The sequence below is a fragment of the Lathyrus oleraceus genome, chromosome 6 (genome assembly GCF_024323335.1).
Source record: "Lathyrus oleraceus cultivar Zhongwan6 chromosome 6, CAAS_Psat_ZW6_1.0, whole genome shotgun sequence".
In the NCBI taxonomy this organism is placed as follows: domain Eukaryota; kingdom Viridiplantae; phylum Streptophyta; class Magnoliopsida; order Fabales; family Fabaceae; genus Lathyrus; species Lathyrus oleraceus.
The window spans coordinates 437999659-438023723 of NC_066584.1; the positions used below are offsets into that span (position 1 = coordinate 437999659).

At 38.1% G+C, this 24065-nt stretch overlaps 2 protein-coding genes across 2 annotated transcripts; both read left to right on the plus strand.

Annotated features, from left to right (window-relative positions):
• Positions 1–6087: 6087 nt before the first annotated feature.
• LOC127096132 (uncharacterized) lies at positions 6088–9593 on the plus strand. The gene is made up of 3 exons (XM_051034744.1): positions 6088–8384; positions 8463–8774; positions 8861–9593. Exons 1-3 carry the CDS (start codon positions 6088–6090, stop codon positions 9591–9593), a joined length of 3342 nt encoding a protein of 1113 aa, XP_050890701.1.
• Positions 9593–10961, plus strand: LOC127097479 (heat shock 70 kDa protein 8). The gene has a single exon (XM_051035979.1). It carries the CDS (start codon positions 9593–9595, stop codon positions 10832–10834), a length of 1242 nt encoding a protein of 413 aa, XP_050891936.1. The 3' UTR covers positions 10835–10961.
• Positions 10962–24065: the final 13104 nt, after the last annotated feature.

Genomic DNA, 24065 nt, shown 5'->3' on the forward strand with positions numbered 1-24065 from the left:
GGTATCCCGATGCCTTTTCTTTTCGGTCGATTTATCCTTTATTAACCCAGTAACCGGTTGTGGATAATCGTCGATGCGAGTATATTATCTACGTTCTGACGGTAATAGATAGTATATCTCATGCACTCTTTGGTCGAAGCTTTTGTTCTTCCCAAGTCGAGTAAGATTCGTACCCCCTTTACGGAGTCGAATGTCCATCCCATAATCGACTTTGCTTTTTGCCCTCTTTTTGGATGATGAGTGTTTTGGGAATATTCCCCAATTCACGCCTTGATTGGTCATCATTATATACCTAGTTTCGGTATTCGGATGCCTTTCTTTTCAGTCGATTTATCCTTTATTAACCCAGTAACCGGTTGTGGATAATCGTCCATGCGAGTATATTATCTACGTTCTGACGGTGATAGATAGTATATCTCATTCACTCTTTGGTCGAAGCTTTTGTTCTTCCTCAGTCGAGTAAGATTCATACCCCCTTTACGGAGTCGAATGTCCATCCCATACTCGAGTTTTCTTTTTGCCCTCTTTTTGAATGATGAGTGTTTTGGGAATATTCCCCAATTCACGCCTTGATTGGTCATCATTATATACCTAGTTTCGGTATCCCGATGCCTTTTCTTTTCGGTCGATTTATCCTTTATTAACCCAGTAACCGGTTGTGGATAATCGTCCATGCGAGTATATTATCCACGTTCTGACGGTGATAGATAGTATATCTCATGCACTCTTTGGTCGAAGCTTTTGTTCTTCCCCAGTCGAGTAAGATCCGTACCCCCTTACGGAGTCGAATATCCATCCTATCATCGAGTTTGCTTTTAGCCCTCTTTTGGATGATGAGTGTTTTGGGAATATTCCCCAATTCACGCCTTGATTGGTCATCATTATATACCTAGTTTCGGTATCCCGATGCCTTTTCTTTTCAGTCGATTTATCCTTTATTAACCCAGTAACCGGTTGTGGATAATCGTCCATGCGAGTATATTATCTATGTTATGACGGTGATAGATAGTATATCTCATTCACTCTTTGGTCGAAGCTTTTGTTCTTCCTCAGTCGAGTAAGATTCGTACCCCCTTTACGGAGTCGAATGTCCATCCCATAATCGAGTTTTCTTTTTGCCCTCTTTTTGAATGATGAGTGTTTTGGGAATATTCCCCAATTCACGCCTTGATTGGTCATCATTATATACCTAGTTTCGGTATCCCGATGCCTTTTCTTTTCGGTCGATTTATCCTTTATTAACCCAGTAACCGGTTGTGGATAATCGTCCATGCGAGTATATTATCCACGTTCTGACGGTGATAGATAGTATATCTCATGCACTCTTTGGTCGAAGCTTTTGTTCTTCCCCAGTCGAGTAAGATTCGTACCCCCTTACGGAGTCGAATATCCATCCTATCATCGAGTTTGCTTTTAGCCCTCTTTTGGATGATGAGTGTTTTGGGAATATTCCCCAATTCACGCCTTAGTTGGTCACCTATTATATGCCCAGTAACCGGTATCCCTGGTGTTCCCTCCTCTCTGCTCCCTATTATGACTTTTTGTCCTCTGTGGAGTCAGATTTTCCTAAGTTGAGATATACCTTTTTAGGTCTTCCTCAGATGATTTGGTTGATTGATAACTCTCACCCTTATACCGGTCTTAGATATTCATTCTTCCCGAGCATGTTGTATCTCACCCTCATACCGGCGATCAGATCACATGTCTCCTTGAGCTTATCACCCAGTAACCGGTAATACCTCCTCCCGCTGCTTCCCTAGGAGTGTCCTTTTAGGCATCCCCAGCGAAGTCCTTTAGTGGATTGTTTTCATCCGGATTTTTATCCCAAGTATCCGTTGTGGATAGTTTTTGCTGTATTGGCATATTCCCCAATACATGCACCTTTGAGTCAGCTCGGGTCTTTCCATTGGATATTTTCCCTTTGGAATTCTGTTCCCCAAGCGTTGAGTCGTGACCTGCTCACGCATTTTATTCCATCTCCTATCCCCATAAGAGTCCCCAGAGTCTCTGTCCCATTGAGTGTATTTCTCATATGGATTGTCAGTTTCTCCGGATGTCTTTTCTTCTTTGTGGACACATATCCCCACAGAGTTCGTACTATTTACATACATACATCTGCATCATGAGGTCTCTTAGGGACCAAAATTTGTCTCTTTGTTATTATTTAAGCCCATTCTATCTCGTCGAAACGAAGATTTTAACCTTCACTTCTCCGGCTAGAATGACCTTAAATAGGGGCATCTGTAAGACCCCATTTTTGACCCTAAGATCCCTCATGGCATCATAACATTACATTTTGCATTGCCTCAAGGATCATGAGCATCTTGCTCCTCTTTGCCTTTGGGTGGGACTCCTTGTGATTGGTTTGAGATCACCAAGCATGCTTGAATTATACATCATTGTTTCTCTTACTTTTGTTTACTAAAAAAAATATAAAAAATATAAAAAAAAAAACGAAAAAAGTAAATAAAAAATAAATAAATAAAGAAAGAAAATAAACAAATAAATAAAATATAACAAAAATGATTTTGGACTTGGGCCTCTCTCATTTGAGCCCACAGGTCCACAAAAACCAGGTTATAAATTCAGAGTTTCAGTGAAACAAAAGGAGATTCCATTCCTATTACCCTGGCAGGAAAAAGAAAGTGAGAGAAGAGCTAACAGACACCACTAGAATAAGTCATTTTAGCCTCCTAGTTTAGAGTCGGCCACCGACACGGACACTATTAGTGTCGGCTAAGCCTACACTAACGGACTCTATCTACGTACATCACTTAAGACAAGTTATTTTTTTATTAGTGTCGGCAAAACCGACACTACTTGTTATGTTACCTTTGAAGAATGTTTGATTAATTTATTTAGGGTCGGTGTGACCGACTCTATCTAGTAGCATTATTTTTTAATTAGTATTTATTTACTTAGAGTCTGCGTAGCCGACGCTATTATTATAACATATAATTTTTCCATTTATTTATCTATAATATGTATATATATTTAAGGTTTAAGTATTTTATTTATTAAGTAGAGTCCGCTTGGCGGACGCTAAGGAATTTTCTAAAAATTGCGCGACAGCTTATTTCCCTCTTTCCTTTTCCCTCGTCATTTTTCACTCTCCCTCCATTTCATTTCACAACACGAAAACCCTAATTCCATGCTAAATCGTGAATCCGTTTTTTCCCAATTTCGTGAATCCCTAATCCGTGAATCCATTGAAGAATCCCTAATTCAAAATCCCTCATTAAAGGGTTTCTGAATCATCAAAGGTAATGCATATTCGGTGAATCCCTAATCCGTGAATCCTTTTCGATGTTTATACATTTGTGTGCGTGGTTGTTTGCCCAGGCTGTCTATTCGGTGATATCTTGCTGTAGGAGGGAATCCTCTCCTCTTATATGCGATTTGTGTGCGTGGTTGTTTGCTGTTAATGTTTGTTCGTTGATATGGTTTGTGTAACTTTGATAGCTTGATTATTTTAGCTCGCCAACTCTTTTCTTAACTGTTGATAGCAATCTGTCTCCTTCCACTGTGGTTTGCTTAATTTTCCTGTCTTATGTAGTAAATTGGTTTTATTTTCTTTTTCTATCTAGTGAAGAATCAAATTAGTTTTTTTTTTCATTTAATCAAGAGCTTTATATGATTTTGAAAGTTATTATCATGGTCTGTAAATGATCGCTGAAACTCAAATTTGAGCAGGGAACCTGAATGTTTGATAGTGTTTTATGAAGTTCTAGGTTCTGAGTGTTTTATCTCTGTCCAACATAACCAGAATTGCATTAATTTCTGTATAGTGCTCTAATGTAAAGTTGATTTGATGATGTTTACAATGATTTCTAATGCCTTGCTATTGCAAATCTAATATGATATTGGTTGATGTTTGCTCTATCATGTGTTTATGAAAGGTTTGAAAATAGCTTGTAAAATTCAATTATTCTACTACCAGATAAAGTTAATGTGATTGTTTTTCCCTAAGAAAAGAATGTGTTTTAATTTTATTCTCAATTGATTTTGTATGTTAGTTCACAAGATTGGAAGGCAAGACTAAAGATTCCACCAGCTGATACACGCTATAGGACAGAGGTATGATTACAAACAATTTAAAGCTGTTATCATATATATTCCAAGTGATTGTTTATTTAAATTATGTATTATGCTTTGGTTTTGGTCATATATTTTGTTTAAGAATTGCGATCTTTGAGTTTGTCAGGAACAGTACGCATCCCTTGTTGGAGTTGATTCTCTGCATTGGTTTTAGCTTTCATTTTGTTGAGTCATGTCATTTTTAGTGCCCTATGGCCTGTGCTCAGTGCCTTTTAGACATTTTATTTGATATGCCATTTTTCAGTCATTAGATCATTACGGCTTAGAATTTAGAGTATAAACATGCTTGATGAGATATTTACATCCTCACAGTCTTTTTTTACTAACTGAAATTAACCTGCATAACTACATTCACATAAAGGCACTTATTGAAATTGAGAGAAAATATAAAGGATATGTGGAAGTGGGACATAGGGGAATATTCGTTTAAGGAGACTTATTGTACAATTATGGATGGTTTGCTAAGAGGTATCAGGGTTGAAAAAGAACTAGCGTATGCTTGGAACAAATTTGTTTCATTAAGAATGTTTGTGCTTGTGTGGAGAATTTGGCAAAACAAAATCTCGACTAAAATTAACTTATAAAAAAGAGGCATCTTAGTTGAATATCAAAATTCATGTCTGTTTGCCTGTGGTAGTGAAGAGAATGTCTCACACATTTTCTTCCAAAGTCCGCACGCGTTTTTGGTATGGAGTGAGGTCCAAACATGGCTGAAGGAAGGTTGTCTATGTGTCTCATTTTTCTAGGATACATATGGAATATTAGGAGAAGATGAAATGAGAAGGTGTTCAGAACATCAGACTGCAGGGTAGTTAATATTATGGAAGAAATTCAATTGAACTCTTGGAAATGGCTATCGGCTAAAGTGAAAGGTTTCTCATATTCTTTTTGGCAATAAATGTCATTTCCGAAAGAATGTTTGGGATGGATCATGTAAAGGGTGGGAAGTCTCTGTGTTTTTGAGTGATACAGTGAATTTGTCAGGAGCAGCAGGTGTTAGAGGCGGCTTTCAGTTGTTACTGATGTTGTTGGCTTCTGTAGACGTAGTCATGCTGCAGCTAAATCAGTTTAAAAGCCTGTTGCTGTATTCTTTCAAGCATTTAGTTTAGGGGTAGCAGTGTTTTATTTTCTGTTCTAGTGGAATCAAGTGGGAGAGTGGGAGAGGAGCTGTAGTGTTGTTGCTGGATGGACTTGCTGGTTGTTTTTCTACCTGTGCTTTTTGCTTTTGGAATCCTTTTGTATTTGTGGCATTCCTTATGCCTCTGTTTTCAATACAAAAGGTTGAGTTTTGGCTTTCAGGGAAAAAAACCTTCCACTAGCAAAAGCATATTGCAACTCAGATACAGGCAGCCAATAATATTATAACACAAACTTCATGGAAGAGCAAGTTTATCAAAGATCTCTCGTGATATAGTGTAACAGTATGGATTGTTGATTTCAGTTAGTAAAAAAAGACTTGCGAATTGTTTATACTCCATTGTCAATTAGCCAGGAAACAATCTGATACGATTGTTGATTTTCGTTCTACATATGTGACACTTGCGAATTTTTGATCCACACTCTCTGCAAGTCTGCATTTGAATCACTTGTTAATGATCATTGAATGTATATGAAGCATATGGTTCGGTTTACATTAAAAAATAAACTAAGAATTAAGGCTTACATTGTTTTAGTTAGATTTCAGGAAGTGAGTACAATAGCTTATTGGATTTGTTAAAATATACAGCAGCTTATTGGATTTGTTTTAGTCTGAAATAATAATGTACAATAGTATTAAAATTTGGTATGTTCGTCATGTTTAATTTTTGAACCACTGAAAATAAAATAAAAATCCCTTGGAATGCATGTATTCTATTCTCTCCTAATACCCATTAGGAAATTATCTGATTTTCTCCTAATACCCATTAGGAACTTATCAGCCATTCATTTTTGTCTAATATATGTTTTAATTTTCAGTGGTTGACGAGTTAATTGTTTGCCTTATAGAAAATGGATCGTACTTGGATGTACGATAGAGTATATTCCAATAGACACGGATTGAAAGAAGAGTATGTTCGCGGGGTTAAAGACTTCGTAAAGAGGGCTTTGAAACAACCTATTTGTAAATCTGAGGGAGGGATAAGGTGTCCGTGTATAAATTGCAAGTGTCTCAAGATAAGAACACCAACTAATGTTAGACTTCACTTGTATCGAGATGGATTTCAACCAGACTATTGGATTTGGACTCAACATGGAGAAGTAGAGCTCAATGTTAATACAAGGAATGATTCAAATAGTAGTGAGCATGTGCATCATGATGACCAAATTGAGGCAATGAATCAGATGGTTAATGATGCTTTTAGGCCTTATGGAGTATTCTCTCACGTGAATGATAACATAGAAGTTGAGGAATATACGGAGGATGAGTTTCCCAATGAAGATGCCAAACGATTTTATGACAAGTTGATATCTTTCAACAAGCCCATTTATGAGGGAGCTACCCAATCAATATTATCAATATCTACTCAACTTCTTGAAATTAGGTCTAATTGGCATGTACCACAAAAAGGTTTAGATTTTGTTGCACAAATGCTTAAAAGTGTATGTCCAGTTCAAAAATGCTTGCCCGATAACTATTACCAAGCAACACAGTTGGTATCTAAGTTAGGGCTAAAGGTTGAGAAGATTGATTGTTGTAAGAATGGTTGTATGTTATATTACAAGGATGATAGCAATCTATCAGAGTGCAAATTTTGTAATGCTCCTAGGTTCATTCCTCGCAAGACTGGCATGGGAAAGTACAAAGATATCCCAGTGAAGAGAATGTTCTACTTCCCAATCATTCCCAGATTACAAAGATTGTATGCATCAACTGAGTCGGCAAGTGAAATGAGATGGCATCACATGAACAAAAATAGTTCCAACATCCTTCGCCACCCGTCAGATGGAAAAGCATGGAAACATTTTGATAGTGTATATCCTGACTTTTCTAGGGAACCCAGAAATGTAAGGTTGGGTCTGTGTTCAGATGGTTTTACTCCTTACATTCAAGCGTCTGCTTCTCCATACTCATGTTGGCCAATAATAGTTACTCCGTATAATCTCCCCCCTGAAATGTGCATGACCAAACCATACTTGTTTTTGGCATGCCTCATACCCGGACCTAAAAACCCTAAATTAAAGATAGATGTCTACTTGCAACCATTGATTGATGATCTACATCGATTGTGGTCCAATGGAATATTGACCTATGATATATCTACAAAACAAAACTTCATCATGAAAGCCTGCTTGATGTGGACAATTAATGATTTTCCAGCCTATGGTATGTTATCTGGATGGGGAACACAAGGTAAATTGGCATGCCCTCATTGTATGGAACACACTGATGCTTTCACCTTGAAAAGTGGCCATAAGAATTCCTGGTTTGACTGTCATCGTCGTTTCTTGCCATCTAATCACTCCTTCAGAAGGAGTAAAAGAAGTTTCCTAAAAAATAGGGTTGTGACCAATGAGCCACCTCCCATTTCCACAGGGAAAGATATATGGGCGGTAATAAGTAATTTTCCAAAAGTTACTGAAATTGGATGGGAGGCGAAATGGAAAGAATTCGAAGGGTATGGAGTGGATCACAATTGGAAAAAGCGAAGTATTTTTTGGGATCTCCCATATTGGAAGGATAATTTGTTAAGGCATAACCTCGATGTGATGCACATAGAAAAAAACGTCTTCGATAATATATTTAATACTGTCATGAATGTTAAGGATAAAACAAAGGATAATGAAAAGGCAAGAGAAGACTTGGCTAAATTATGCTTTCGCGGGGACTTGGAGCTCCAACCCTTAGAAAACGGAAAGAATGGTAAACCAAAGGCTAGTTACACTCTAACCAAATCTGAAGCCAAGTTGGTTTGTAAATGGCTTAAGGAATTGAGAATGCCAGATGGCTATGCTTCAAACCTCAGTAGGTGTGCGAATGTAGAAAAGGGTACGGTGCATGGGATGAAGAGCCATGATTGTCATGTTTTCATGGAATGTTTACTCCCAATTGCATTCCATTCATTGCCAGATTTGGTTTGGAAACCATTAACTGAGCTAAGTCGATTCTTTAAAGATCTTTGTTGCAATACATTGAGGATGGACGACTTAATTAAGTTGGATGAGAATATTCCAATTATCATATGCAAGTTGGAAAGGATTTTTCCACCAGGTTTCTTTGACTCAATGGAGCATCTTCCAATCCATCTTGCCAAAGAAGAAATTCTAGGTGGTCCAGTACAGTACCGATGGATGTATCCATTCGAAAGGTAATTGTTGTGGTTGATTTTATTAAGTTATTGCATGTTTATCATAAATTAATAAACGTGGAATGATTGAATGTGCAGATTTATGGGAGTCTCAAAGAGGGCAGTGACAAATAAGGCTAGAGTTGAAGGTTCCATATGCAGTGATTATATACATCGCGAGACAAATTACTTTTGCTCTCATTATTTCAACTCTTTCCGTTTGTTGCCAACCATAAATCTTAGTAACAAACCTCATTTAGACAATGATGACATTCTACCTACAATGTCCATTCTACAAAGTGGCGGTCGACCAAGTGGGAAGTCACGAAAATATTTTCTATCTGATAAGGAATGGAAGTCTTCACATGTGCATGTCTTGATAAATTGTGATGAGGTTAAACCATATCTTGAGTAAGTGTGCATCATAATATATTCAATCAAATTATTGATGCATATCATAATAGATATTTACTTATGAATCGTGTGATTTATTTCAGCATATTCTTAGAGAACCACTCTCTAGATATAGAAGATTCATCTGGGCGCATACATATAGAGTTTCCCATATGGCTGAAGAAATATGTAAATGAGGAGACAAATGGAGTTACTAACCAAGATATAATTGCCTTGTATCGCAGTCCTGCATCAATGGCCATATCATGGAACATGTATTTTATCAATGGGTACAAGTTTCATACTGAAGAATGGAGCAAAGGTAGAAAAACTAGCAATTGTGGTGTGCACGTGAAAGGTCTTGCAGAAGGAGGAAATACTGATTTTTATGGAATAATCAAACATATCTTTGAGCTAGATTACTTTGGTCTGAAGCATAAGATTCCAGTTTTTTATTGTGAATGGTTTGATCCAACAAGGAATACGGGCACAAAGGTTCACCCACAATATAAAACTGTGGATATTAAGATGGATAAACGTTATCGTCCTTATGATCCTTTCATCCTTGCGCAAAATGCAAGACAAGTGTATTATGTCCCATATCCAGAAATGTGTAGAGATATGCGTGGATGGTGTGCGGCAATCACCACAAAACCAAGGGGTCGCGTAGAGATTGACAACATAGAGGATGAAGTACCTTATCAATCTGATGGGATGTTACCGGCGCTACCCAATGTAGAAATTGAAGCAATATCTTGTTTGCGTGACATGTCACAATTAGATGTGTTTGAAGAGATTTTTGATTGCTCTACTAGTGAAGCAGATAGAGGGCATTGATGAAACGACCGATAAGAAATGTAGTGCTTACCGTTCCAGTTTCGTTCAGTCGTTTCCAGCTGACCCGCCTAGAGCGTGCTTGTGCGATGGCTGGTCTTCATATTCTCAGGTTAATGCCTGAACCAACAGCAGTGGCAATGTTATATGGACAGCAGCAACTGAAAGCTTCTCAGGAATCTATGGGCAGTGGAAGTGAGAAAATTGCTCTCATTTTTAATATGGGTGCTGGTTTTTGCGACGTTGCTGTGACTGCTACCGACGGAGGAGTATCCCAGATAAAAGCCTTGGCAGGAAGTACTGTTGGCGGAGAAGACTTGCTTCAGAATATGATGCGGCATCTGTTACCGGATTCTGAAAATATTTTCAAGAGTCATGCGGTCAAACAAATCGAGTCAATGGCATTGCTTCGAGTTGCAGCCCAGGATGCAATTCACCAGCTTTCGTCTCAAATCAGTGTTCAGGTCGATGTAGACTTGGGAGATGGTTTGAAGGTATACAAGGTTGTTGACAGGGCGGAGTTTGAGGAGGTGAACAAAGAGGTGTTTGAAAAATGCGAAAGCCTTATCATCCAGTGTTTACATGATGCAAAGGTAGAAGCCGGGGATGTAAATGATGCTATAATTGTTGGTGGATGTTCTTATATCCCAAAAGTGAAGAATCTTGTTACTAACATATGCAAAGTATCAGAAGTTTATAAAGATATAAATCCTTTCGAAGGTGCCGTTTGCGGTGCAGCAATGGAAGGAGCTGTCGCCTCAGGTATCACTGACCCCTTTGGAAACTTGGATTTGTTAATGATTCAAGCCACACCTCTTGCCATTGGAATTCGAGCGGATGGAAACGAGTTTATACCTGTAATTCCAAAGAACACCAGATTGCCAGCGCGTAAGGATCTAGTTTTCACAACTATTCGCGACAATCAGTCCGAGGCATTGATTCTTGTCCACGAAGGCGAAGGAAATCAGGCAGCAGAAGAAAATCATTTGTTGGGATATTTAAAGATAATCGGAATACCTGCAGCACCAAAAGGAGTTCCTGATATCAGTGTGTGCATGGATGTAGATACTGCAAACGTGCTGACAGTTTTAGCCGGTGTTGTGATGCCTGGATCTCGGGCGCCTGCAGTTCCTTTTATGCAAGTGAGGATGCCGATGGTTGATGATGCGCAAGGTTGGTGTGCTGAGGCTATAAATAAAACCTATGGTGCTTCAATGGATTTGGTTACTCTCAAAAAGGCATGAATTGATATTCATGCATCATTGTACCTTTTTATAGTTGTTTTCTTGTGTTTCAGTAACAGAAGTTGTTGTTTTACATGTATAATGTTTGTAAGATAATAAATAATATATAAAAGGCTTTTATTCTAAAGCTTCCACCTTAGTTCATTTGCTAACCTAACACTGTCCCCCAGTTGCAGGAGAAAAAAAACTCAGGAAGGTAAATTTGCAATAGAGGGAGGAAACTTAATATCTCCATTTTCGGCCATTTGCATTTGAACTGTGTGTTTGCAATTAAACTTTTTTACTGTTCTAATGCAAAGGTTAATACAAGAATGGATTTCAATATTGTTGATTGTTATCTGCTTTTATTTTTATGACAACAGATGACTAAAAGAGGTGGAAAAGCTAAGGTATTAGCACCAGGAAAACTTCAAGAAGAACGAAATCGCATAATTAACAAGAAGCATATCGTTAGGAAACCTGCTCAAACAACATTGTCTATGCAGGATGCATCATCGGCACCAACACCAGCTCAGGCAGCACCGTCCGTGCAGGTTGCATCGTCGATGCCGACATCAGCTTCGAAAAAATCATCTGTGCAGGCTGCATCGTCGATGCCAACACCAGCTCAGGAAGCATCGTCCGTGCAGGTTGCATCATCAATGCCAACATCAGCTTCTAAAAAATCGTGTGTGCAGGCTGCATCGTTGATGCCAACACCAGCTCAGGCAGCATCGTCCGTGCAGGCTGCATCGTCGATGCCAACACCAGCTCAGGCAGCATCGTCCGTGCAGGCTGCATCGTCGATGCCAACACCAGCTCAGGCAGCATCGTCTGTGCAGGCTGCATCGTCGATGCCAACACCAGCTCCAACTGTAGTACCTGTTCATGCCACTACCTCTGAGAATTTCAGTTTTATGCCTACTCCAACTTTAAGCCATCAAACAATGGCTGGCCCTCAAAGTATAAACCTTCAAACAATGGCTAGCCCTTCAAATTTGGCAGAGGAGGAAGATGTGGATGCTGATGAGGATGAGGCGGTGGGTCAAGAAACTATTACCCCTCTTGTGCCAACAATAGATGAGAATGGGAAAGTTATTATAAAACCATCTGGTACTGGGTAAGTCATATATATTCTCATAATTTAATTTTGTGCAGGAATCTTTACTATATGTTGCACATTTTGATTTTGGCTTTTCTGCATGCCTAAAGAAGCTTCTGTAAAATTGTGTATCCTCTGCATTTTCCACGTTGTTGTGAATCTCACCTTTTATGGATTCGTACACTACAGCTTTTTAAGTGCTTCCCTACAGTTAAATGTGATTAATAATATTGTTCTGTCTTGGACTGGAATAATTAACACAAGAATGTAACATGTGTCATAATCATAATTGGTCATTAGGAACTCCATTGCATGATTCTATACAGAGGAACAGAACATGTAGATTGATTTTGGGTGTAAAAGCTCCTAATCTAAATATGCTTACAGTACTAAAGTTCCACTTGGGAACATCATTCTCTAATAAGCTTCTTTCAGTTTACTTAGTAGTTTTATTATTGTATTTTGTAGGCTAGTTCCTGCCAAAGAAGTTGCTGGTGCCATTAATTATGCGATACGCAAACAATTTTATAAACCTATACATCATTGGTCTGCACTCGATCCTGATACGAAAGCTGATTGGTTTAAGTTGTTTGGAGTAAGTATTTATTGACTTTTGTCACTTAAGTTGATCAAATTATATTTAAAAAGTAACTAATTGGTTATTAATATTAATTATGTGATTTTAATTATTTTTAGGAGAAGGTTTCGTGGGATCCTTTCGATCATGCATTTGTCTATAGCGCATTTGAAAAAAAAGGAAGAAAATGATTAAACGACATGTTGGGGAAGGCGAGGAGAAAAGGGACTCGACCTTCATGGATTGGTGATGATGCTTGGGTTGAACTTCAAACTTATTGGAAAAAGACCGAGTTTTTGGCTGTGTCTTCTCAAAACAAGACCAATCGAGCTTCCGCAAGAGGCGGAGCAGTCCACACCACAGGCCGTAAGGCTCATATTGATGTTGCACTTCAACTTGTAAGTAATAAAATCCTAACAAATTATTATTATTATGAAGATTCTTTATATCTTGACAGTTTTACTCGTATTCTGTATTGATTATTGGATTATTTGATTTTTGTAGTCACGTGAACTTCAAAGGGATCTGCGTCCCGATGAGTTATTTTTAAAAACACACAAGAGGAAAAATGGTGAATGGGTTGACAGTCGTGCTGCATCTACTTATGTAAGTTATCGTAAATTTGAAATTCCTGCAATCAGTTTGCTGTGCTGTTTGATATTTGTTTGAAATTCCTGCATCAATATTTACTGTGCTGTTTGATATCAGTTTGAAATTCCTGCATCAATATTTGCTGTGCTGTTTGATATCAGTTTGAAATTCCTGCAATCAGTTTGAAATTCCTGCTTGTGTTATCTTGCTGTTAAATATTCCTTACTTTTTCAACCTACTGACAGTGACGTGCTAACAACTCAACATTACTCACTAATCCGACTCCTAACACTAACAGAAATCAAACATTCAATTAACCATATGCTAACCACTAATTCGAACTATTTTTACTGTTAATTCATCAGGATGATATGCTAGATTGTTTATTGCTCAGTGTTTTGAGAAAGGTTATGCAGATAGGATTCAGGTTTTTTCTACTGATTTTATTGATGAGGATTTCGTTGATGCTTGTGCTGGTTTGACTTATGCTAGGATTGAAGGAAAAACATGAATTATGAATCTGTTATGTTCTTTTGTTTTGTTTTCTTGTATTGTATGGTTTTGGATTTGCTGGTTTGTAAATGTTTGTTTGATTGTAAATTTAAACTACAACATGCTATGTTTGGTTGAATATACATGAATCAAGACGTGAGATATTGTTGCATATTCGAATTTGCTTCAACATTATATTTGTAAGTCTTTCATTTTCCTACACTGATGGAGTAAGTTGTGGTTACAATTTAATCCACTAGTCACACACACTATTTATTTGGTAAGTTAGTAGAGAAAGCTGTGGTTATGAATTATAATTCTCATTGAGAATTCGGATTGGTAGGAACTCACTGAGAACATTGAGTGGTCCATTGAACACTAAACACGTGTCTTATATTAATCCACCTCATTTATATTATTTGATTATGCATTATTGTCACACTTATTTGAATATTAAATAGGATGGTTATTACTGTTGGCATTTTATTGAATTACGAAGTTATTGAATCAATTAGGAAATGAATGTGATTGAACAAATTTGGTTAAGTTGTTTTTGCTGCAGTTTTTTATGAAATTGAAACGCAGGTTGAAAAACAAATTTGGTTCAGACTGGTGCTGCAGTGAATTCGTTTAATGTTGAACCTTAGTTGCAATGTTGGGCTGAACCAAATGCAATTTGAAGCCGAACTGAATGTTAATTGATTAACCAAATGCTTCACCATTTGAGTGGTTTGAATTATTATTTCAGTTGTTGTTAGAAAATGAAGTAAAGTATTGGCTTTCAATTAGGGAAAGAATTTGGCTACCATGGTTTGAATTGTTGGAAATAAATGAAAGTAGTTTGGCTTGTTTGGTTATTGACATCAAAAAACTATTAGGAAGTTAGTATGTTAGTTTATGACTATGAAGTGTAAATTGGTTACGAATTGAATGTTAAATGGAACCTGTTAAATTTTGATTATTGAACTGTTATAGAAATGGTGAAATACTTGGATAGAAGCTAATATGAAATGGTGAAATACTTGATTATTGAACTGTTAACAGAGCACTAACTTAGCATTATAATGTTTTGTTATGCAGAAGACTTTTAAAGAGAAGTTTGATGCAGAACTTCAGCCAACTGAAGAAGGGAATGGAGAGGTTGTTCAGGTGTTAGATGGAGAGCGTGTAAATCAGCTATGGACAGAGGCTGCTGGGGGCCGTAACCGTGGTCGGGTTTATGGCGCTGCAGATTTAGCTATTAATCTAAAACGTGGATCAAAAAGTTTTACCCAACAATCTCAAACTCCTCAACACTCTATGTTTGGGATGTCATTAGAAGCTGAAAGAGCAGCTAGAATTAGAGCTGAACAAATTGCCGAGGCTGCAACGACCCAATTACAAGAGGCTAACGAAGCAATGCGAGCTGCTACCGAGGCTGCAAAAGCTGCTACCGAGACTGCACAAAGGATGGAGAGGGAGATGAATGATTGGAAGGAATTTATGATGAAGAAATTTGACACTTCAACTTTTGTATCACATTCTCATCATTATGATGACGATTTGGATGATCAATCATTAGATGAAGATTGATCTTGTACTTTTAGTAGAATGAATTAATCTCGGATGTGATTACTTTTTGTGTATGTTTTTTGAAAGTTAATGTGGGTAGAACTTTTGTAGTTACTTTCACGAATGTTTAAAATTGTTTCCAAATGTTTTACCATAAATATGATATTGTGGATTGAAAAAATTTGTTCGAGTGAGGTTGTCATGTTGCAACCCGTTATTGTCCTTTTTTGTTGACTTTAGAGTCGGTGTATGCAAGGCTAAATATTAGTATAGACTTTTCTATGTTGACTTTAGTGTCGGTGACACGGACGCTATCTATTGACATTTTTTGTTGACTTTAGAGTCGGTGACACGGACGCTAAACATAATATTGACTTTTCTATGTTGACTTTAGTGTCGGTCACACGACGCTAACTGTTGACTTTTTTTGTTGACTTTAGTGTCGGTGACACGGACGCTAAACATAATATCGACTTTTCCTGATTCTGAAACAACATAGCGTCGGTTCCATTAGTGTCCGCTTTAGCCTCCGTCTACCCCAGGCTACGTAGCGTCGGTGTATCTTTAGCCGACGTTACACAGTAGCTTCGCAACTTTTATTCAAGGCCCGACACCGACGCTAAACCGACGCTAACCACATATTAGTGTCTGTTTTTTCACCGTTAGCGTCTGTAAATGGCCGACGCTAAAAACAGTTTTTCTAGTAGTGAGGGTTCAGAGCAACCTCCAGAGGCTGAAAGGAACTCATCGACAAAGAACCAATTCCCTCTCGTATAAACCCTCAGATTGCTCTGCAAACCCAACGGTGCAATTCAATTTCATTCGATCTCTCCAATCAGGTTTGCCCTATATCCATCATCTTTATGCCTTCAATTTGAATTTTCTGAATATATGAGGTATTATGGGTGAATTTCATACCCTTTTGATGCATGTGTTTGACAGGAGGTTTAGGCCTCCTACCCTTGGTTTCTTTTTGTGAGCTTTTTTGTGAATTTTAATGGCATGATTCATGTGGTTACATTTTGATTTGGGGGCAACTCTTGATTACCATATCTTGTTTCTCTAACCTGTTTGTTGAGTTTTTTTTTGAGGGCTCACATGACTCTTGCAGAGATGGCCTGGTGTTCCACTTTATTTGTGGGGATACCCCCTGGAGGTTTATTCCGATTACCTGTGCTTAATGGCTTGAGATATTTGTTTGTGACTGCTTATTCCAAAGGATGGAAGCTACTTGGATCATCAATATGATCTCAAGAGGGGAACTCCTAATGTAGTTTTATGTTCTTTTCCCTTATCTCTTGTATGTTTAGGAATTTAACCCTTTTTTTTTCTCCCCATTCTAACCCAAGCCAAAACTTTTTGTGCAAACAATAACTTTTGTTTTCAACATTAGAAACCTAAGCCTTATGCTTTTGATTTTCAAAGATATTTTTCATAACACTTATTTTGAATTGAACCTTTTAATCAACTTTAACCATATTTTTTGTAAATACTTTTAATTGGCAAATATAACCCATTGAAATACTTTTTGTGGTTTCAATGGCCACCTTCTTAATCAAAACCTTTTTTTTATAACCATTAGCTATTAGGTTTGAGTTATCCTTGAGGTAGATATAATACTCATCTTTATCCTTAGTGATGGACAATGAGTCTTCCATGCTTATTATAGGGTTAACCCCTCACTAGCATGTTGAAGCTATCCTCACATGGTGGATTTGTGGTTTTAGGTTGAGTTTTCTCCCTTTTATAACAAAAGACCTTAAGGTTTTTGGATCAATTAATTCACCAACTTTTTTTTGAATTTTTTTACCCCGAACTACGAGGTTTTGATCCTAATCCTTTTTTAAGATGGTACGTAGGCAATGGGTTCATCCATTCAAACACAAAATGTAAATAAATTTGTATATTCTTTTCTCATACTATCAATCATGTTTGCACAAATAAATTTTCACAAAAAAAAAAAACAACAACCTTACAACAAATGTGAAAAGGGCTCCCTAGGAGTACCTCGGATGCTTTGGGTGCCTAACACCTTCCCATTGCATAACCAACCCCCTTACCCAGATCTCTGACATTTTTACTAGTTTTTGATTCGATAAAACTTTTAGGTTTTTGTTCGCTTTCTAACCATTCCTTCGGATAAATAGAAGTTCGGTGGCGACTTGACTTGTATGATTTACCTTGGATTTAGTCAATATCTCTAATGGTAACGAATACCCCGCTACAGAAAAATGGCGACTCTGCTGGGGAGGAAACATCCTAGTGAGTTTTGTCTACTTTTCATATTTGTTGTATTGTATTGTATATTTTTTTTGTGACATATTTTTGTGCAATTTGGGATTACTGTATTGTATGTAATGATTGAATTGTTTGAATATTAATTCCTTGTATGCTTGGTGATCTTCGTGAGATGAGTTCTATACCCGGACTCGAGTGCACTTAGGATAGGAGAATGGCATAGTCTTGTCGACTTGTGTGGAGTTATTCCTTAGCAAGTTGACTTGCAAGTCCATTCACTTGGTGGAGGTCATGTTGGGATCAATAATGTCACACAAGTAAGTTGTGGTTAGACATTACTTTTTCCAATATAGACCTTAGAAGCCAAGGACCTTAGTTTACCAAACCCATCTTGGCCTATTCTTAGGATGTAGTGCGAAAGTCGTTCAAGTGTAAGATTTGATACGATTGTTACGCGATACTACACTCATAAGAGTCTCTCTTGAGAATATTTTTGGAATACGAGTAGTCGTTTCTCCAATAATATCCTAAAGATGGGATGATGACTATGGGAACCTCTTGTAGAACATGTTTGGCAGGTTTAAACCCTAGTACACTCCCTTTGGGTGGTTCTTAACATAACTCCATGCTCGTGACTTACAACAAACCCTTGATTCATGGTTGATCCGTTCATGAATCCTTAATATCAATGGAACTTGGGTGTTGATAAGGTGTAAACCATAATCCACCAAAATGGATGGTTGATATTAAGGATAACACGATCCATCCCGTGACCTTTGTTTGGTGTGCTTTGCTTGATCCTTGAGTGTGATTGTTGCATTCATGCATTCATGCACCCATTTGCATTCATATCATAAATAATAAGAAAATTTTCAAGGAACTTAAGGAGGTTTATTTGCAAAATTTTCAGACATGGAAAAACAAAGAAGGAATACAAAGAAGTACAGTTTCAGACAACCAGACTTGAAAGAGTTAAGGAATTTGACATCTTATGTATCAGATGCCTTGGGTTTCAAGGCTCATTTCGGGAAGCTTCTTCCTCTTCTAACCACTCAGGTGGATGAAGGATTGATGAGTGTATTGGTGCAGTTTTATGATCCCTTGTACCGTTGCTTCACGTTTCCAGATTTCCAGCTTTTGCCTACCCTTGAGGAGTATGGGGATGAGGCTTGAAGAAGGTGTCTGAGAAGGACGGTTGTCGAAGGAGGAGGTATCATCTTGCAAGAGATACGGCGACAGTTTTAGTAAGAAGAAGGATAATGAAGCCAACGCAATCATTAGTGGGAGGCAGAGGAGGCCTCAGGCTAGAAGAAGTCAACCACCTCGTCAACACCACCATCAAGTATCATCAGTATTCCCAGTATTTTCAGCAAATCAATCAATACCAATTCAAGAACAACCACGTCAACAACAACAACCACAACAACGATCATACACCTACAACAACAACACTACCAATAATCATCAGCAACAAACTTTCAAGAGGAAGAAGGTCTCTTTCGACCCAATTCCTATGAAATATGTAGAACTTTATCCGTCATTGGTTCTCAAGAACTTGCTACAACCCAGAAATACGCCACAAATTCCTAAACCACTTCCATGGTGGTACAAGCCTGACCTCCGTTGTGTTTTTCATCAAGGAGCACCCGGACATGACATTGAGAACTACTATCCGCTCAAATATGAAGTTCATAAGCTAGTAAATAGTGGGATGGTGTCCTTTGAGGACCGCGCACCTAATGTGAAAGCAAACCCACTGCCAGCCCATGAAAATTCATCTGTTAATATGGTAGACGGCTGTCCTGGGGAGTTCAAGGTGTTTGATGTCCGTTTCATCAGAAGGTCTTTGGTGATGATGCATAAGGACATTTGTATGGTAAGCGATTGTGAGCACGATCATGATGGTTGTGCTATCTATAGTGTCAACCCGAGGGGTTGTATGATTGTAAAAAAGAATTCCAACAGTTGATGGATGAGGGTATGATTCAGATTGTTCAATCCCGTTACGTAGATTACGATGTGAATGTGATTTTTCTAGTGTTTAAGAACCCAAAGAGGGTGGTGATTCAGTATGACAGCAAAAATAGTAACAGTATCAGTCAAAGATCGGTATCATCGTTGGTCATACGGTTAGCAGGCCTAGTCCCGTATTCATCCGATAAGGTTGTTTCGTATCAGTATAATGTAACTATGTTGAAGGATGGTCAAGAGGTCCCGTTACCTACAACCATTTCTGTTGTGAGCATTGTTGATGTTACTAAGGTGACCCGTAGCGGTCGAGTGTTTGGGTCGGTGTTCCCAAAAGTTGTCGAAGATTCAACAATTGGTAAGAAAGTGGAAGTGCCTGCAGTAGATCTAATTAGAACTTCAAAGCGTCAGTCTGGTGAATCCAGAAATTTGAAGACTAATGATGATGATGAGGTAATAAAGAAAAGTGAGTTCAACGTGGTGGAGCAGTTGATCTAAACCCCCTCAAAGATTTCAGTACTGTCTCTGCTTATGAACTCAGAAGCGCACAGAGAAGCACGACAAAGAGTTCTAGAGCAAGCATTTGTGGAACATGATGTTACGGTGGATCAGTTCGAGCATATTATGGCTAACATCACTTCCTCCAACAATCTCAGCTTTTGTAATGAAGAACTCCCTAAGGAGGGTAGGAATCATAACTTGCCTTTGCATAACTCCATGAATTGGAAAGATGACACTTTATCCAATGTATTAGTTGACACCTGGTCTTTGTTGAATATGTTGCCAAAGTCAACTCTTTCGAAGCTGTTATATCAAGGAGCGCCCATGAGATATAGTGGTGTAATCGTCAAAGCTTTTTACGGTTCACGCAAGACAGTGATAGGTGAAGTGGACCTTCCGGTGAAGATAGGTCTGAGTGACTTCCAGATTACTTTTCAAGTAATGGATATCCATCCGGCCTACAGTTGTCTGTTGGGAAGGCCATGGATCCATGAGGCAGGAGCTGTTACCTCCACATTGCATCAGAAACTCAAATTTGTTAAGAATGGAAAATTAGTCATTGTTGGTGGGGAAAAGGCGTTGTTGGTTAGCCACTTGTCATATTTCTCTTATGTTGAAGCTGAGGATGAGGTTGGAACTATGTTCCAAGCCTTATCTATTGTTATTGAAAAGATAGTTGGGGCACCTATGTCCTCATTTAATGATGCAAGAAAGATTGTTGAAGAAGAAAATATGGATCAGTGAGGGCACATGGTAGAGGTCTCATACAAGAAGAACATAACCGGTATGGGTTTTTAGCAAAGTTCATCAATTTCTAGATCAGAGGATATGCAACTTAACTTCCGTAACGGAGGGTTCATTCATGGCAATGAACAACACTTAACTGCAGTTCTAGAGGATGACGAAGAAGATGAATGCATCAATTTTGTGACGCTTGGAAAGGCTTACAACAATTGGACTGCTGTTGATATTCCTGTTATTTTGCATCGATCTAAGTAATTGCTTTTATTTGTTTTAAAAAATCCTTCTCCTATGCCTAAGGGAGAAGTGAACATTGTTAGGCATTTCAAATTTGATCATCAATAAAATTAATTCTATTTCATCCACATCTATGATGTTTTGTTTTTTACTTTTTGCTTTTTTCTGAAAATGGTAATCACAAAAAAGATAAATAAACAATATAATTGTCCATCTACATAATGTTTGGTCACAAATTCACTTCCCTAAAATCAAAATATCAAATCATTATGAAGGTTGGTTTCTAACCCCATTGAATACAATGATCCTTTTTCTTCTTCAGATTTTGAATTCCCTGTGTTTGAGGTCGAGGAGGAAAGAGATGAAGAAATGTATGATGAATTGTCTCGTCTTCTTGAGCATGAAGGAAAGCCTATTCAGCCATTCGAAGAGCTGATTGAGTTAGTCAACTTGGGTTCACAGGATGATGTGAAGGAAGCCAAGATTGGATCTCGACTATGTCCAGATGCGAAGAAGGGGTTGGTTGATCTTCTTCGAGAGTATTCAGATGTGTTTGCTTGGTCCTATCAAGACATGCCTGGTTTGGATTTGGAGATTGTGGAGCATACATTTCAGTTGAATCCAGAATTTCCGTTAGTCAAGCAGAAGTTGAGAAGAACCCATTCTGATATGGCAGTGAAGATCAAAGAAGAAGTGAAAAAGCAGATGGATGTCGGTTTCCTTGTGACCGCTGAGTACCCGCAATGGGTGGCCAACATTGTACTTGTTCCAAAGAAAGATGGAAAAGTTCGTATATGTGTTGATTATAGAGATTTGAATAAAGCCAGTCCAAAAGATGATTTCCCTCTGCCACACATTGATATGTTGGTAGACAATACTGCTAAACTCAAAGTCTTTTTGTTTATGGATGGATTTTCCAAATATAATCAGATCAAGATGGCACACGAAGATATGGAGAAGACCACATTCATTACACCTTGGGGAACATTCTGTTATAGAGTGATGCCTTTTGGTTTGAAGAATGATGGTGCAACTTACCAAGAGCAATGACTACTCTTTTTCATGATATGATGCATAAAGAGATTGAAGTTTATTTCGATGATATGATTGCCAAATCATTTATGAAGAAGAACATGTTGAGCATTTGTTGAAGTTATTCCAGCGTTTGAGGAAGTATAAACCCCGCTTGAATCCCAATAAGTGTACTTTTAGTGTTTGTTTTGGTAAGTTGTTGGGCTTCATTGTCAGTGAGAAGGGTATTGAAGTTGATCTTGCCAAGGTCAAAGCAATACAAGAGATGCATGCGCCCAAAATTGAGAAGCAAGTTAGAGGTTTTCTCGACCGCTTGAATTATATCTCAAGATTCATTTCACACAAGACTGCCACATGTGCGCCTATATTCGAGCTTCTTTAGGAATATCATTCTTGTGATTGGACCGAAGATTGCCAAAAAACTTTTGATAGTATCAAAGAGTATCTAGTTACGCCTACGATTCTGTCTCCGCCTATTGAAGGACGACCTTTGATCATGTATTTGACTGTGCTTGATGAGAGTATGGGTTGTGTTCTTGGTCAGCAAGATGAGATTAGAAAGAAAGAATTTTCTATTTACTACCTCAATAAGAAGTTCACCGACTGTGAGACTCGGTATTCTGTGTTAGAGAAGACTTGTGGCGCATTGGCTTCAGCTACTAAGTGTCTGCGTCAGTATATGTTGAATCATACTACTTAGTTGATATCCAAAATGGATCCAATCAAGTATATTTTCGAGAAGCCTGCTTTAACTGGGAGGATTTTCCGTTAGTAGATGTTGTTATAAAGAGTATGATATCGAATACCGATCTCAGAAAGAAATCAAAGGTAGTGTCTTGGCTGACCATTTGGTTCACCAACCAATTGAAGATTACCAGTCAGTGCAGTATGATTTTCCTGATGCAGAGATCTTGTACTTGAAAATGAAATATTGTGATGAACCATTTCTTGAAGAAGGGCCAGAACCTGGTTCCCGTTGGGGCATGGTATTTGATGGAGCTGTTAATAAATACGGTAGTGGTATTGGGGCAGTGATTATTACTCCTCAAGGCACGCATTTTCTGTTTATAGCTAGATTGACTTTCAAGTGTACATATAATATGGCAGAATATGAAGCTTGCATTATGGCGCTTGAAGAGGCCATTAATCTCAAAATCAAGCTTTTAGATGTCTTTGGAGATTCAGCTTTGGTTGTGAACGAGATCAAAGGTGAATGGGAGACGAATCAACCCGGTTTGATACCGTATAAAGATTATGAGAGGAGGATTTCAAATTTCTTTACAAAGGTTGAATTTCATCATATCCCTCGAGATGAAAACTGGATGGCAGATGCTCTTGCAACATTGACGTCAAAATGATTGTAGTGAAGTATTGGAATGAGGTTCCTGATTTGACTGTGATGCGTCTTGATAGGCCAGATCATGTGTTTGCTATTGAAGAGGTCAAAGACAAAAAACAGTGGTATTATGACATCAAGTGTTTCCTCCAAAATCAGTTTACCGGTCTGGGACATCTTTGAAAGATAAGAACACTTTGAGAAGAGTAGCCGGCAACTTGTACCTAAATGGTGATGTGTTGTATAAGTGAAACTTCGATATGGTTTTGCTCATATGCGTGGATAGACACGAAGCAGACCTATTGATGACTGAAGTCCATGAAGGTTCCTTTGGTACTCATTCCAATGGACATGCGATGGCAAAGAAGATGTTACGAGCAGGTTATTATGGATGACAACAAAATCTGACTGTTGCAAGTTTGCGAAGAAATGCTACAACTGTCAAATATATGCAGATAAGATTCATGTTCCTCCGACACTGTTGAACGCCATTTCCTCCCCATGGCCCTTATCCATGTGGGGAATTGATATGATTGGCATGATTGAGCCCAACGCATCAAATGTACATCGTTTCATTATGGTGACAATTGACTACTTCACAAAATGGGTTGAAGCGGCATTGTATGCAAATGTAACCAAGCAAATGGTTGTAAGGTTTATCAAGAATCAGATTATATGCCGATATGGTGTGCCAAGCAAGACCATTAATGATAATGGATCGAACTTGAATAATAATATGATGGAAGCTCTTTATAAAGACTTCAAGATTGCACATCATAATTCTTCTCCCTACAGACCTAAGATGAATCGGGATGTTGAAGCTACAAATAAGAACATCAAGAAGATCATTCAGAAGATGGTAGTGACGTATAAGGATTGGCATGAG